At 44.1% G+C, this 16,804-nt stretch overlaps 2 protein-coding genes across 2 annotated transcripts in view; one reads left to right on the forward strand and one right to left on the reverse strand.

The window, feature by feature from the left end:
• The window catches only part of LOC106089161 (centrosomal protein of 97 kDa), a 28,751-nt gene extending 26,217 nt beyond the window's left edge, over positions 1 to 2,534 (forward strand). Inside the window, exons 12-13 of the mRNA XM_059364631.1 lie at positions 1,163 to 1,457; positions 1,539 to 2,534. Coding sequence (XP_059220614.1) covers positions 1,163 to 1,457; positions 1,539 to 2,054 — 811 coding nt within the window. The 3' untranslated portion in view covers positions 2,055 to 2,534. The remainder of the gene's footprint in view (positions 1 to 1,162; positions 1,458 to 1,538) is intronic.
• Positions 2,535 to 13,793: 11,259 nt separating this feature from the next.
• LOC106091096 (probable RNA-binding protein EIF1AD) lies at positions 13,794 to 14,711 on the reverse strand. Its single transcript, XM_013257520.2, has 3 exons — positions 14,557 to 14,711; positions 14,328 to 14,499; positions 13,794 to 14,253 (listed from the first exon to the last, which is right to left on the reverse strand). The coding sequence occupies exons 2-3, from the start codon at positions 14,485 to 14,487 to the stop codon at positions 13,880 to 13,882; spliced, it is 534 nt and encodes a 177-aa protein (XP_013112974.1). The 5' UTR covers positions 14,488 to 14,499; positions 14,557 to 14,711; the 3' UTR covers positions 13,794 to 13,879.
• Between the last annotated feature and the right edge of the window lie 2,093 nt (positions 14,712 to 16,804).

Consider the following 16,804-nt stretch of genomic DNA (forward strand, 5'->3'; position numbering starts at 1 on the left):
TGTGCATTGAAATCCCCCAGAACCAGACGACTATGGCCAGATAGCAACCCACTTATGTCGGGGCTGTAGGCCTGGCCATTAATCGGGACACAGCTGCCAACCGGCGGTATATACACGTTGTATATCTCTATCTCGGCAGTACCAGACTTGACTGCTACCCCCATACATTCCATGTATGGGTCACTAGCGTCAAGCGCAGGCGAGATAGGTCTATACTGCACGGAATGGTGTATAACGAAGGCCAATCCCCCACCTCCATTCCTTGAGCGATCCTTACGTAGCACATTGTAGCCGTGACAACTGTGCAAGCTGCAGGTGTTAGTCAGCTTTGTCTCCTGGATCGCTGCGACCGATATGCTCTTCCGACTCATAAAATCCACAATCTCATCAATCTTGCCTCGCAGTCCATTGCAGTTTAACTGCAGGAACGATACATTTCCCGACACTGGCCTGGCAATAGTAGGGCTAGGGTGCTGTCTTTGCATAAATTGCCGTACGGGAGAGGTCGGGGGGGTCACATAGTCCGACGACGAGGACGCCGAAGGCGACGACGGCGACGCTTGTGACCCACTGCTGGCTGTGTTCGCACAGCACCTAGCGACATAGCCAGTATGACTATACTCCCGTAGCGAAGTTAGGCCAGAGCAAGAACGGAAATGTACCCACTCCAAGCACCTGTTACACCTCACCGACACTGACCGATGATGAAGGCGGTTCTGGCAAACGGAACAGAACCAGGGTCCGGGGTTCTTTTCAATCCCGGCACGGACCAAAAGCATACGGAGAAGGCACTCCGGGATGTGCCTCTCCCATGACGAAAAAAGACGAACACGTACACTGAGGCGGCAGCCCTTGCCGATGAAGATTCCATCGGGTCAATCCGGTACGTACAACCGGCTGCCATGGGATTGGCAAATTATTGGTAATCACCAATGGCCATAACGTCCCCGCCGCAATCGGTTCTTTGAACCTGAACACGCTTGCTCACCTATGGAGCTCGCTAACGTCATATGCAAATGTGGCTACAACAACAATAACAGCAATAGAGAGGGCCTTACTACTCAGAAATGATAAAGAGACCTACCCTTTAATTTTTCGTTCATTGTATAAACGTTATCGCATCTTATTTTAATTGGAAATTTGCTTTTCTATTTATTTTTAGCAAATTGACCAAGGACATGGAGATGACAAAGGCACAATTGGAAAATGAACGAAAAATTCAACAATTGCAAATGCAGGCCATTAACGCACTTTGGAAAAAAGTTTCCTCTATGCAGAATACAGCAACTAACAGCACCTCAAATGCAGCCAGTGACACTCAAGGAGATAGTGGACCGACAACAACAGTATCCAGTACAGCCGCAGGTATGGCACAATCGAGCACTTTGAGTCTCGATAATAGTTCTACAACAGTGGTAAACGATTTAGCTAAAACGTGTGGCATGTTAACAAGTCAGGTAAATAGAAAGCAAAGGCTTCCAAAGCAATGACAACATTTGTGTATACATGTTCTTTATTTTCTATTGCCTGAAAAATAGGTGCAACAGTTGCAGGGTTCGATGCGGGATATTCTCAATTGTCTGACGCTGTTTTGTAACTTGCCACAGGAGAACGTTAAGCGTCTGCTTACTGCCGGCGTGGCCGAGGCCTTATCGCAAACCCCCAACAGTGTAAATACCACCAATAGTGATAAACGAGATTCTGCCTCTACGCAGACAGAGATTGTGGCGGTGCATACACCTCAGATGGAGAATCAAACAAACTTTCCATTTAATAAAATACGGCCATCTACTCTAGCCTTGATAGAATCTCAGAATCCAAATACTCCAAATAGCAGTAGTAGTGGTACAACCGCTAACACAACATCAACGGCAGCTACCGAAATGGACCAGCGCTTGGAAACACCCACGAACCATAGACGAATCATGATGCAAGAGGAAAGCGGTGTTGTCAGTGATGATGTGCGTTCAAACGATTCGGTTTCGTTTAGCGAGAAACAAGATGATGACGAAAAACACAATTTGCATGCCACCTCTGTCGGCAGCAGTGGCTGAATTGGATACTCAGGGGATGTGTGAGGATAATGATTTAACTTTTTGATTTCATAAACGCATTGCATTTGGTCCCAATCATTTTTCTAGAATGATATGCACATGATTCACCATAATGAAAAAGAAACGGCACATTTTCCACTATCCACTATCGCTTTACATATAAAATCATGTATCAGGTATGCGAGAATATGCAAGAAAGCTGCATCGATTATTTTTAAATTATTAGCTCCCCCTCTCCGTCTCCATGTAAAGCACTCACAACAACACTGTCTCAGGCTCCTAGTCATTTGTATTTGTGTCTTTTTCACCAAAGGCTTAAATAAGATCTCATAGTATTTTTACACACACACACATACACTTATATGTACTAACGTACATACTTACTGATTGATTACATTAGGCGTAACATTAGTTGTATAGCTTTTGCATTTCTTAGCAATGAATGAAATAATAAATAAAATAAAGGTGAAGATTGATTGATGACCTCTGTAATAACTAGCACACCCATCCACACATGAACACTTCCACAATCTCTTGCAGCTAAAATGAAGAAATATGCAACCACCACTTCTATCAAAGGACATGTGACCCCATTTAGGGTTTCCTAAATTAAGTGCACAAGCAAACAAGCAAAGCGAAAATTGCTAAAAACGCGGATAGATTAGACCAGGCGTCCAAATCGTGATTGGTGTTGCCATTTTTAGTAGGTTCCTACCCAATTTGGTAGGTTTGTTTCCCTTGATTTCCTTTTCCATTGCAAAGATTATTTGATCATTAAGCGCGTCTCAAAAGAAAAATTAACAAAATTAATATATATTTTGTTTTGTTTATTTTGTATATTATTTATTTTTTATACTAGATTATGATGTTACACATTACTTTGTATAAACCGATCTCCCCATTTTGAGCTTAATTTTTCAAGCAATTTTGCTAAAATTTGGCACGGCCCATAAATAGATTAAGTGCCGATATATTATGGAGGCCACCATGTCCGGCTATGACGCCGAAACCTAGGTGGTTTTGAATGTTCAGCAGTGGTTATTCCCTCCTAATGTTGACGAAATTTGTGGGGCCTTGTACCATTTGAAAAAACGGTATGTCATACTCACTAACTTTAATTGGCTATGACAGAACATTTGTTCCACTAGCCGAACGTAGAATAGCGTTCCAAGCGCCTCGATCTTCTGCGCTCATTCTAAAATCTCTGACAAAAAGTTTCAAGGTGTCTCTCACAACTTGATCTTCCCATTATACTTTTGGTCTTCCCGGTTTGCGTGTACCACCGTGTTTGCCTTCAAAAGACTTTTTGCTGGAGCTTCTTCATCCATGCTGACAACATGACGTAGCTTACCCAGCCGTTGTATTTTGATGCGTGTAATTATGCTATCGTCGTCATACAGCTCATACAGTCCGTGGTTCATATGTCGCCTAAATTCTTCATTAACACAAACTGGTCCATATATTTTACGAAGAATCTTTCTCTCAAATACTCCATGCACTGCCTCATCTGCTTTCACAAGTACCCATGGCTCAGAACCATATAACAACACGGGTAGTATCATTGTCTTGTATAATGTAATCTTTGTCTGTCGAGAGGTGGCCTTGTTTCAAAACTGCTTGCTTAGTCCCAAGTAGCATCTGTTTGCCAGTATTATTTTTCGCTTTATCTCAAAACTGGTGTCATTCGGTTTCGGTTACTACTACTTCTGGTGACCGACCTATGATGTCGATGTCATCGGCATAGGCGAGTAGCATGTGTTGTCTTGTGAGTAGTGTGTCATATCTATTCACATCTGCATCTCGTATAATCTTCCCCAGCAGGATATTAAAGAGATCACATGATAGGCTGTCTCCTTGTCTGAAACCTCATTTGGTTCGGAGAGATTCTTTCCTATTCTTACTGAGGAACACGTATCAGCAAGTGTCATTCTGCAGAGTCTTATTAATTTTGCTGGGGTATCAAACTCAGACATTGCTTGAAATAAAGGCATATCGAAAGCGGCTTTGTAACCAACATAGAGATGGTAGGTGTTGATTTGTCCTTCTCATTGTATGCGATGGGGAGGAAACCAATTGCTCTGTAGTTGGCACATTCCGTCTTGTCTCCTTTCTTGTGTACGGGACATAGTATGCTGAGGTAAGCTGATGCATACGCCTTATCAGCGTGTCGCCTCCGGTCTTAAATAGTTCAGCGGGTAACCCGTCGGCTCCTGCTGCCTTGTTGTTCTTTAGTCGGGTCACTGCTACTTGGACCCCATTCTGACTAGGAGGTAAACATTCTATACCATCATCATTGATTGGTTCTGCAGTATTCTCTTTATCGCGGTATGGCAGCCATGTAAAAACTTTTCCCCAAGAGATGTCGCACTGCGACACGGCGTTCGGACTCTGCTACAAAAAGGAGGCGCTTTATTATTGAGCTTAAACTTGACAGCACTCATTGATTTGTGAGAAGTTTGTCTAAAAATGCAAATTTGCATTTTTTTGCCGATATAAACAGATTCGCATATATGACTTCTTGAGACCATAGGAGCCTTAATCACTAACCGATTTTATATCTCCAAAGTAATTAAAAAAAATGCGGACGTAAGTGATTGACTACCTTCTAGTACACTTGGAGAAGCATGAAAGAGCACTCTCAAAATACACAGTCTGTAGTAGTTAGTTTGAAGATGAAGAAATACATAATCAACTGTCGCACTGAATGCAGTGTAAGGAATATCGATCTTATTACGTAATACGAATTGGCTGTAGACCACATGCGGTATGAAAAGAGACAGCAAATTGGACAAAGCGTCGAACTTTGATAGTGTAGTATGCATATCATAGAAATATTTTCGCAATTTCTCCGTGATAAATACATTCTACCAATGTACGACCTACAAAGCCCTACATACCCAAAGATTTCTGATTTCTGACCCCCTTACCAAGTGATCGAAACTCGTCAAATCATGGAATCAACGCATCGATTCCATTGTCCAATTTTGATTAACTTTAATATATTTGCTATTTAGGACATATATAGCCACGTAGCATTTCTCCAGTTTTAATTTTATCAGCCACAAGTTTTAACCGCCAAAAGTTATTGTTTTAGCATTCATTTTACCATTTAGCGAAGAAAATTGAATTTTTCTGCTCATGGCATAAAATCATACCTATAGGCCAAAATAGTGGGCTTATCGTCATACGATAACTATATTTTTTTTTTAACAGAAAGCATCAAATGGTACTAGACACTGAAACGGTTTAAAGAAATTGTCTAGTACGTAGGCTAGGCTATGTTAGTTTTAAAAGAGGGTGCGGATATTAATCCGCCCATGCCACTATGGACATACACCTATACCAGTAATCGGCTTGTTGTGCCCTCTTAAGTAACCTTGAAAAGGAAAATCTAAGTTAGGAATTCCATGATACTTACAAAATCCTTAATTGTTTACCACGCCCCTTAGTTGGTTCATGTTTGGTATTGTGTCCCCACCTAAGTGCCGGTGTGTGTTAGCTGCGAAAGCCAAGCAATGACATAGGAAATGCTCCAACGTCTCATCATCTTCCCCGCATGCCCTACATATCCTACCATTTGCCGCACCGATTTTACATTAGTGAGCTCGTAGTCCTATGTGTCCCGTTATGATACCAATAGCTATACTGACCTCCTTCTTGCTTCCTTTCAGTAATAGCCTCGTCTTCTCACGATCTGGATCTCCCCATAGGATTTTCGCCGTCTTACCTAACTCGGATTGCGTCGACCCGAAAGGCTTCGGGTTAACCAAGTTTATTGACGGCAGTCCTCTGGCCTTCACCGCCAAATCTTCTGCCCTTTCATTTCCCCTTACTCCGTTATGGCCCGGCACACAAACGATGCGGATTATGCCATCCTCAGAGAAGGCGTTAATCTCCTTCTAACACTGCAAGACTGTTCGTGACCTTACCGTCCTGGTTGTTATTGCCCTTATGGCAATTTTACTGTCGGTAAAGATGTTCACACTCGACTTTCTCGCGCTAGCACCACCTCACGCATTCCGTGATCGCCCGGATCTTCGCCTGCAGGACCGTATTATGGTCAGCCAGTCTAAAACAGATCTCAGTCCTGGGTTCTCCCTTATATTTATGCCATTAGACACACAAATTATCCACCTGTTCCTTAGCATATGGTTTATCCAGTCTTTAAGGACCGGGTCCACCCGGTACTGGTCTAGGGATTGAATCAGAGTGTAGGCCCGCGCATTTTTAAAAGCCCCCTCCGATGTCAATGCATACCGCCAGTGTGTACGTTTTGGCATCGTAGGATTCTTCTATTTTATGCATAATCTCGTGCAGGGCAGTCTCCACCGACCTTCCCTTGACATAGGCATGCTGTTTGTATTTGAGCAGTTCGCTGGATGTCCTACTCTTTATCATGGTGTCCACAATATGTTCCATGGTTTTGAGTAGAAAGAACGTAAGGCTTATGGGTCTGTAGACCTTTGGTGTCGCATAACTTGCCTTGCCGGACTTGGGTATAAACACCAACCTTACCTCCTGCCAGGCTTTCGGAGTATATGCAAGTCCCAGGCACGCTGTGAAAAAACAGGCCGGATAGGGCGCTAGATAGTTGGTCTCCTTCTGTAGTAACGCCGGAAATATTCCATCAGGTCCGGGTAATTTAAATAATTGGTTTCAAGCTCATCGAAAGAGAAATAAACACAAATCAATTTTTGCTTTTGGTATATTTTCCTTTTGTTAGTTTCCAATAACTTTTGACGTCCATTGGTGGGATTGCATATTTCAGAAGAAAAAGAAAACAATTTCAGTAAATAAAGGTTTAGTCTTATTTGTGATTTAAAAATATTTTCTGTTAAGAATAAATAATACACCGAAAAAGATACAAGCAAAATACACTCCATCCAGATATTCCACTTGTAATAAGAACAACGAAACTACAGGACATAAACTCTATTGGTTTGGTTTCTTGTGTTTCTTATAGTCCAGCTCTACTACTCCCAACATTAAGTATTCTTTCACTTGGAACGTCATTCGATCAAATCTTTTTCTCGTTTTTTATGAATCTCTGTTTAGCTATAAGTGAATAATATTTAAAAAATGAAAACAACAAAATCCAATCAATTATTTATTATACATGCAATTATAACATTTTTAATTTATTTTTTTTTTTTGTGAAATCTGCAATTACAATGAGAAATAAAAAATCAATCCAGCTTTAATAAAGGAAAAAAAAATTATGTGCAGTTTTATTGTTTTGTTTTTTAAATAAACAGTGAGCGTCAAAAGTGTGTCAATACCAGTGAAATTTTTGGCTTTTGTGAGATTATTGTTAATATGTACATAGCAATTTTCAAATTATTAATTCTGAAGGCTTCAAATTACATGTATAAAATAAATCAAATTAAATTAAACCAAATTTGCATGAATATTGAAAATACATACTTTCCCCAAGTAAAAGAGGTAAATACGTACATCTTCAACATTTTAACCGCAATGTTACAATAAACTAAATTTCAATGGGTTTTGATACACTTTTGATGATCATAGTAATTCAATATGAAAACATCTGAGGCTGTTGTGGTCTTTGTGTAACAATTGGGCTGCGAATTTTGACCTCTGAAATTAACAATTAACCAACTATTCTTACCTAATCATACCGCTTAACGGCGATAGTTCGACGACGGTTATCTGGGTCGGTTAAAGGTGAAAAACAAAAAATAACCTGAATTAGTCAAGAACGAATGTGCGAAATTTCGCCTGCTGTAAAGTGAAGGTAAAACCAAGTTCTTGTAGATGTAGCAGTGTAGTGTGTCTTCATAACTTGATCGTACACATCTTTACAAATTGTAGGATAAGTAAAATTGGAAATAAAAACAGATGATGTGTGCTCACGGGATACATTGTCACAGGCGGGATACATATCTGAAGCGTTGTTGTCTATCTCGGATCAATATAAATTCGTCTGCATCCGTAGGATAGCGGCTAATCCGTTATCGCTTCTGCTGCCATGTCCTCATGAATGGTGTTCAAACGCTGTTACGCTGCTTGATTTTGAGTCTTCCTTTTGTACTGCTGAAATTAGCACTCTTAGTTCATGAAGATTCATCGTAGAATCTGTTTGACGAGATGATGGTTGAGTTGGCCTGTCCACGATATGGTGATTAGGGTGGCTAGTGCAAAAGCAGACACTGCTTAGACAACATATAAATGGGTCTTGGTACTGGAAAGGTTCTTCAAACGGGTGGTTTAGGCACTTCCAAAATATGAAAACTACGCTGTTGCCCAACATTGAAAGATACGAGTTGAGTGCAACCAATGTAGATAAGGGATCGAAATTTGTATCGACAGTATGGCAAATGCCATGGCAGGCGCTTGTACGTACCAGATTGACCCGATGGAGTCCTTCATCGGCAAGGGCTGCGATATCCTAGCCGTGCAAACGTACAACTACATGCTGCCTAAGCTGCATCTAATGGGCTGCTATCGTCCATTCCAAACACCAAAGGCATCCATCGCCTAGAGCTATCAATGTGATCTACATGATCTAGAGCGTGAGGTTCAGCATTATAAGAGACAACCTCTAGATCAGGCGGCGTTTTAAGCAGGTCTAGATAGCATTGACCCAGGCACGGCAGAACCATCCAATTCACTTGAAGAAGTCAGTTTCCCTCGGCAAAACAGAGTAGTTGCGGCTCAATTGCGTTCCGAGAGATGCAGCCGCCTCAACTTCTGCAGAGCTAGATTGATGCCTGCGTGTTAGATGTATGTATGTCCCAATTGTAACTTGGGGTCTCACGACACATACCACCTGTTTTACTGGCCAGTCAATCCTACTTGACTAAGGACCAAAACCTCTGGAAGCATCTTAAGTTTGTCGCAGAGTTTCTAGGTCTGGATACTTAATAGAACCTAGCAGATGAACAACAAAAACCGGCATTGAGGTCTGATCTGTGTGGTGTTTATTACAGTTACGAGAAGCTTAGCTGCGAGCTACCGGGCGAACCCACATGTTGCGGATAGTAGAATGCCCCATACCTAGTATCTGTAACGGCAGTCGCGGACAATCAGCGGTATCGAGCGGAGAGTCTCAGTGGGAAATACTGAGTGCCTATGATGCTCGATATGACGAGGCGGGTTATTGGCGCTTTAAATAATTAATGGCCCTCAGTGTACGTGTTCGTCTTTTTTCGTCATGGGAGAGGCACATCCCGGAGTGCCTTCTCCGTATGCTTTTGGTCCGTGCCGGGATTGAAAAGAACCCCGGACCCTGGTTCTGTTCCGTTTGCCAGAACCGCCTTCATCATCGGTCAGTGTCGGTGAGGTGTAACAGGTGCTTGGAGTGGGCACATTTCCGTTCTTGCTCTGGCCTAACTTCGCTACGGGAGTATAGTCATACTGGCTATGTCGCTAGGTGCTGTGCGAACATAGCCAGCAGTGGGTCACAAGCGTCGCCGTCGTCGCCTTCGGCGTCCTCGTCGTCGGACTATGTGACCCCCCCGACCTCTCCCGTACGGCAATTTATGCAAAGACAGCACCCTAGCCCTACTATTGCCAGGCCAGTGTCGGGAAATGTATCGCTCCTGCAGTTAAACTGCAATGGACTGCGAGGCAAGATTGATGAGATTGTAGATTTTATGAGTCGGAAGAGCATATCGGTCGCAGCGATCCAGGAGACAAAGCTGACTAACACCTGCAGCTTGCACAGTTGTCACGGCTACAATGTGCTACGTAAGGATCGCTCAAGGAATGGAGGTGGGGGATTGGCCTTCGTTATACACCATTCCGTGCAGTATAGACCTATCTCGCCTGCGCTTGACGCTAGTGACCCATACATGGAATGTATGGGGGTAGCAGTCAGGTCTGGTACTGCCGAGATAGAGATATACAACGTGTATATACCGCCGGTTGGCAGCTGTGCCCCGATTAATGGCCAGGCCTACAGCCCCGACATAAGTGGGTTGCTATCTGGCCATGGTCGTCTGGTTCTGGGGGATTTCAATGCACATCACTCGTCATGGCATTCTCCCCTAGGCAACGACCAGCGTGGCATAGCTTTGGCAGAGCAGATAGATAGCTCCACGTTTTGCACGGTGAATGAGGATGCCCCCACTAGGATTACGAGGAGGTGCAGCAGCTCGCCAGACATCTCAATCGCATCCCCTGATCTCCTGAGTGACGTATCCTGGCAAGCCGTCATCTCTTTGGGGTCAGACCACCTCCCCATAATCCTCACCATCGACCGACCACCCGACTTCATAACCTCTGAACGCCGAACGTTCATCAACTACAAGAAGGCCAATTGGACTGGCTTCAGAGAGTATACCAATCGCCGCTTCAATGAACTGCCACCCCCCTCTGATGTGCTTGTGGCCGAGAGGATATTCCGAGACATCATCAACGCAGCAGCCGCTCGCTTTATACCAGCCGGTCGAATACCGCAAGTGCGACCCAATTTCCCGGCGCAAGCAGTGGTACTCGCAGACGAGCGTGATGGGATTCGTGCTATGGACCCCGCTAACCCCAGAATCAGCGAGCTGAATCTGGAAATAAACAGGGTAGTCAACGAACATAAGCGGAATTTGTGGCTGGAACACTTGGAGCAATGTAACTTAGGCACCGGTGCAGGCAAATTGTGGGCCACTGTTAAGTCTCTCTCGAACCCCGGTAGACGGGACGACAGGACCTCAGTCACTTTTGGCGAGTTAACCGTGACTGATCCGAAGAGATGCGCCAGGTTGTTCAACCGTCAATTTATCGTGCATCCCGAGAGAGACAGGGCAAGGAGGAGAGCCATTCGCCGTATTCGTGGTCTCCGAGCCGATGAACAGCCATCACAATTTACCGTGGGCGAAGTTACGAATGTCATCCGTGGCGCCAAACCTTCCAAGGCGTTGGGCCCCGACGGAATCTCTACATTGATGCTGAAGAATCTGGATTTACCTGGAGTTGAGTACCTTACCACTGTCCTTAACCTGTCATTGAACACTCTTATAGTTCCCGATGTCTGGAAAATGGGCAGAGTGATCCCGCTACTGAAGCCTGGTAAAGACCCGAGTTTGGGGGAGTCGTACAGACCGATCTCCCTTCTCTCACCAGTGGCTAAGACGCTTGAGGCATTACTCCTCCCGAGCCTCGTAGGAGAATTTCCATTCGCCGAGCATCAACACGGATTTCGGAGACTGCACAGCACAACAACAGCTTTGCATGCCATCACCACACACATTTGCCGTGGCTTCAATCAACCCAGGCCATGTGATAGGACGGTCCTCGTGGCTTTGGACCTATCGAAGGCATTCGACACGGTCAGCCATGCCAAATTATTTGAGGACATCGCCAACACGTCCCTCCAGCCAGGCCTTAAACGTTGGGTCGCGAATTATCTGTGTGGCCGCCAGTCATTTGCGGAATTTAGGGATAAGAAGTCAAAACACCGTAGAGTGAAACAGGGAGTTCCCCAAGGCGGGGTGATATCTCCGGCTCTGTTTAACCTCTACCTATCCTCCATCCCACCTCCTCCAGACGGCATAGAGATCGTATCATATGCGGACGACTGTACGATCTTGGCATCAGGCCCCCCACCCATTGATGACATCTGCGATAGGTTGAACGTCTACCTCAACGAGCTTGCCTCATATTTCGCTGCAAGAAATCTGAAGATATCCGCCACCAAATCTTCAGCCACACTGTTCACTACAAATACGCGTGAGGTGAATTCTGAGCTGACTGTGATGGTCGATGGAGAATTGATTCCGACCATCAAGTGTCCCAAAATACTTGGCGTCACATTTGACAGCTCCTACACTTTCTCCCCACATGCCACAGCAATCTGCAATAAAGTCAAAAGTAGAAACAAGGTCCTCAAGTCACTCGCTGGCAGCACTTGGGGTGCAGACAAAGAAACCTTGTTGACCACGTACAAAGCAATTGGCCGGTCTGTGGTAAGTTATGCAGCGCCAGTGTGGTCACGTCAGCTTTGTGACACGCAGTGGAATAATATTCAGATCTGTCAGAATGCCGCCCTCCGAACTGCGACGGGCTGCCTCCTTAGTTCTCATGTGGACCACCTCCACCAGGAGACAAAGATCCTACCAGTGCGAAGACATAACTACATGCTGTCTAAGCAATACCTTTTGGGCTGTTATCGTAGAAATCATCCAAATCATCATCTTGTGGATAGATACCCACCGCCCAGAAGCCTTAAGGTAGATCTACATGATCTAGAGCGTGAGGTCCAGCGCTACAAGAGAGAACCTCTAGATCAAGCGGCATATCAAGCGGGTCTGAACAACATTCATGCAGACACGGTAGCAGACGCGTTAACTGGCTACCGAGTGAATGTAGTCCTTGGAGAACGACCGCCACCCATTGCACCCGAAGAAATCGACCTCCCCCGGCAAACCAGAGTGATTCTGGCTCAATTACGTTCCGGCAGATGCAGCCGCCTCAATTCCCACAGAGCTAGGATTGATGCCGACGTGCAAGATGTATGTCCCGACTGTAACCAGGGACCGCACGATACACGTCACCTGTTCAACTGCCCGGCCAGACCCACTCGACTCAGACCCAGATCCCTGTGGACGCACCCCATCTTAGTCGCGGAGTTCCTGGGTCTTGACACTCAACAGAATCAAGCAGACGAAAGATAGTACACAATAAACTGCTACAACAACAACAACAACAATGGCCCGCGGCAATCGGTTCTTTCGACCGGAACGAGCTTGCTCACTTACAGTTGCTTGACGAGGATCGCCACCTCCACATGAAAATGTGGCTACAAGAACACCAACAGATCGTCGCTGTGCCGCGCTCCAAGATCAATCTTATCATAAAGAGTGTTACCGTTTTGCTGTCGTTGCCTAGAATAGAAGCCCCACTCAACGTGTTCGTCATGAAAAGTCATTGTCTGATTGTAAAAAAGCTGAAAGACTGAAGGTTGTAAGTAATAATTTCTGCAGTAGCTGTGTAGCACTGATAAGAAGAGGTTTTACTTTAGGTTCCTATTTCATTGAGGTCTTGTCTGAATGAGCAGATGTGAACAATTGCAACCTATTAGATTTTTTGAGTGGCCTGGCTGGTTTAATCGTAGGAACTCACGGCATCTTTCTCGTCTTGTTTGGGTGGTTGTTGTTGTTGTAGGAGTGTGTTGTGTTCTATTGTATATTTCGTCTGCTTGGTTCTGCTGAATAGTCAGATTCAGGAACTTTGGACTAAGGTGGGGTGCGTCGAGACGGATCTGGGTCTGAGTCGAGTAGGTCTGGCTGGGCAGTTAAACAGTTGACGCGTGGTCCCAGATCACGTTGTGATCAATCCTAGCTCTTTAGCAGTTGAGGCCGCTGCATCTGCAGAATGCATTTGGATGGTTCCAAGGAAGGATCTAGAAGGCATCTTCCTTCTCCATTTCCTGTGATATCACAATGGACGAAAACGTCTAAGTGTGTCTAATGGCAGACTGCCACATAAATCTAACCTAACACACTGCCGGATCGTAATTGAACCAGGACTGCTCTGATTTGCCGGGGAGGTCAATATCATGGGTCGGTCACCGGTAGTAGTAACCGCAGCCTGTGAAAGAATCTGTGAAAATGGGTTTGCCAGTAAATGTGGATAAGACAAAATGGGCTCCCAAAGCGCCTTGTACAACCAAGCAGATAAAGAAAATGGCGGAAGTTGGGAACCACGACAGCAATTCGTAATGTGTCCGACATCACATGGACATGGAATTTTGTTTAGAATAAAGTAACACAATTCTTTAGGCAATTTACAAAACTGTACTCAGCACAGAAAAAACATGGTATTTATTTATTTCCAATAAAAATATTTTGGGGTATATACTAAGAATTCCTCTAACTTTCATCCTCTTCGGAACTGCTATCGTCATCATCACTGTCATCTGAATCATCTATTATCCTGGCAACAGGTCGATTTGTATTAGGCTCTAGGTCATCGTCATCATCATCATCATCATCATTAGACGAATTCCCATTGCTTGGGGCCTCCCGATTACTGTAAGTACCGTTTATTGGGCAATGCTCGTTGTTGGACTTTTTAATGAATCTCTCAGGCCACACGCCGGCTTTACTGTATTCCTTGATGTGTTCTGTTGTTAAAATTTTACATATTTCAGCTTTAACCTTGTCACCCTCTTCAATGGGTTCAACTACAATAAAGTCGCCACGCTTGACCCAAAGATTTTTGCGGAATTTGTTGGGCATAGTCACTGTGTGGAAAAATACAGATTTTCAGTTTTCCCAATCTATTGTTACTACTACAGTTATATCGCAAAAATCTTACCAAGAAAACGATCTTCTCCCACATTGGCGGTTTCCACCTCATGCAGATTGTTTCCGCGGCTGCAAACTACGCGAACTATTTGTTGATTCTCCTTGGGCAGTTCATAATCGTCCTCCATCATCTCTTTGAGGACATGTTTTTGACGTGTTACTCGGGACATTTTGTGCAAAATCTTTAATGAGCTAGCGATTAGAAGGAAGCTAACTAAAGTATGCTTTGATAAATTTACCTGTTCAAGTCTCAGGAGTTTAGATATTTTCCAGTGCTTTCAAAATATATCGACAGTTTAATTTTTAAATTCATTTAGTTTAGTGAAAACTAAAAATAAAAAATTATTTTATCTGCGAAAATGTGTTGCTGTTTGTTCGGGAGTAGCCAAGCTCACAAAAACCAAAGGCTAATACGGCAACACTTAACACTTTTAAGAGATTGGTTGGCATCGAGTCACATCAGTGTTGCACAAGCAATGACTCACATACTATTTGTACAACTGTGTGTGTTGGTGGCGAAGAAGAGTTGCATTGCCTAAAATAAGCGTTAAGTTTATTCAAGTTTTAAATTCAAAGAAAACAAAACACGTTAACAACAGTCGCATTTTTTTTACATTGCTGAGCCAAATTTTTTAGTGTTTAATACTACAAAATGGTACAAACAAATTTGTTTCTTTGAATTTTACTTGTCGTATAACATGCTAAATAAGTTGTTCTATCATGAAGTTGATATTTAATCTAATTTAACAAATTAATGTTCTAGATGGAATCTGCTAAAAGTAGCAAATTTTTGGTTGGAGGCCACCATTGCGCAGATGTACGCATGTGACGCTGTAGGCCTGGGTTCTAATCCTGGCGAAAGCAGAATAATTTTAAACGGAGGTTATCCTCTTCTAATGCTGGTGTCATATGTAAGTTTAGGTTAGATTAAAAAGAGGGTGCAGATATTAATCTGCACCATGCCACTATAGACATACACCTAAGCCAGTAATCGGCTTGTTATGCACTCTAAAAACTAAAAAGTAACATCGAAAAAAAAGTGTATGCTAGGAATTCCGTGCTACTTACAAAATGATTAATTGCTTTGCATGCCACGCCCCTAAGTTGGTTCATGTCTGGTACTGTGTCTCCACTTAAGTGCCGGTATCTGTTAGACGCGAAAGCCGGACAATGACAAAGGAAATGCTCCAACTTCTCATCATCTTCCCCGCATGTGTAGGGCATACATGGTATCACTTGCTTCACCGATTTTACATAAGTGAGCTCGTAGTCATAACGGGATACATCGTTATGATACCAATAGCTATACTGACCTCTTTCTTACTTCCTTTCAGTACCAGCCTCGTCTTCTCACGATCTGCGACGGATTTTTGCCGTCTTACCGACCGTTTCGCTGTTCCACAGGGTTGCATGCACGTTCAATAACCACGCCCTTAACTCGGACTCCATCGACCCGAAAGGCTTCGGGTTAACCAAGTTTATTGACGGCAGTCCTCTGGCCTTCATCTCCAAATCGTCTACCATTTCATTCCCCTTACTCCGTTATGGCCCGGCAACCAAATAATGCGGATTTTTCCATCCTCATCTCCTTATTACACTGCAAGACTGTTCGTGACCTTGCCGTCCTGGTTGTTATTGCCCTTATTGCAATTTTACTGAACGTAAAGATGTTCACACTCGAAGCCTTCGCGTTAGCACCACACCACTTCACTCATTCCGTTCGCCCGGACCTCCGCCTGCAGGACCGTATTATAGTCTAAAACAGATCTCAGTCCCTGGGTTCTTAATGTAGACCCTCAGGCCTACTCTGTCCTCTACATTTGGTCCATCCGTGTAACATGATCTTCCAGATGGCAATACTAGGGTTCCGTCAATCCAAAACTGTGCCGATGGCAGCAATGCCTCGCACTCGAATTCAAGGTTCATCTCAGGTATCCGACCGGAAACCTCTTCCCTTCCTTTCAGGTTTCCTATCGTCGCTTCGGTGGTATGAGCAGCTCCCATCCTCAATCCATTCTCCCATTGACTTAAGTCTCATAGCGGTAGTGGCTGCCTCACACTAATCTTTATGGCAATGGGTCGGATATCTAGAATAGTCTCCAGTGCGCTAGTGGGCGTGGTCCTCTTTGCTCCGCCTATGCCAAGACAACATGTTCTCTGAAACTGTTGTATGGTCTTTATGTTGCACTTTTTCTCCATAACAGTCCACCAAACCACTGAGGCGTAAGTACCCAACATCTGTGAGCCGTCTCAGTAAGCTCCTGAATGTGACACTTCCAATTCAGTTTCCTGTCCAAGATCACACCCTAGTATTTTACTTTGTTAGATATCGAAATCGTTGAGGAAACGTGGTGCGTTAAATTGGCCCACCTTCGTCTTCCTCGTGAACAGGCATATTTCAGTCTTCTCTGGGTTAACATTGAGCCCTCTTAGTCTAGCCCAGTCATATGTCACATGTAAGACCATTTCGGCCCTTCTGCATAGCTG

This window comes from Stomoxys calcitrans, chromosome 3 (assembly GCF_963082655.1).
Source record: "Stomoxys calcitrans chromosome 3, idStoCalc2.1, whole genome shotgun sequence".
NCBI classification, from domain to species: domain Eukaryota; kingdom Metazoa; phylum Arthropoda; class Insecta; order Diptera; family Muscidae; genus Stomoxys; species Stomoxys calcitrans.

Coding starts and splice junctions, on each gene's coding strand:
- LOC106091096 (XM_013257520.2), bottom strand. CDS start 14,487: ATGTCCCGAGTAACACGTCAAAAACATGTCCTCAAAGAGATGATGGAG. Junction 14,254..14,327: donor GGGAGAAGATCGTTTTCTTG/GTAAGATTTTTG, acceptor TTTTCCACACAG/TGACTATGCCCAACAAATTC.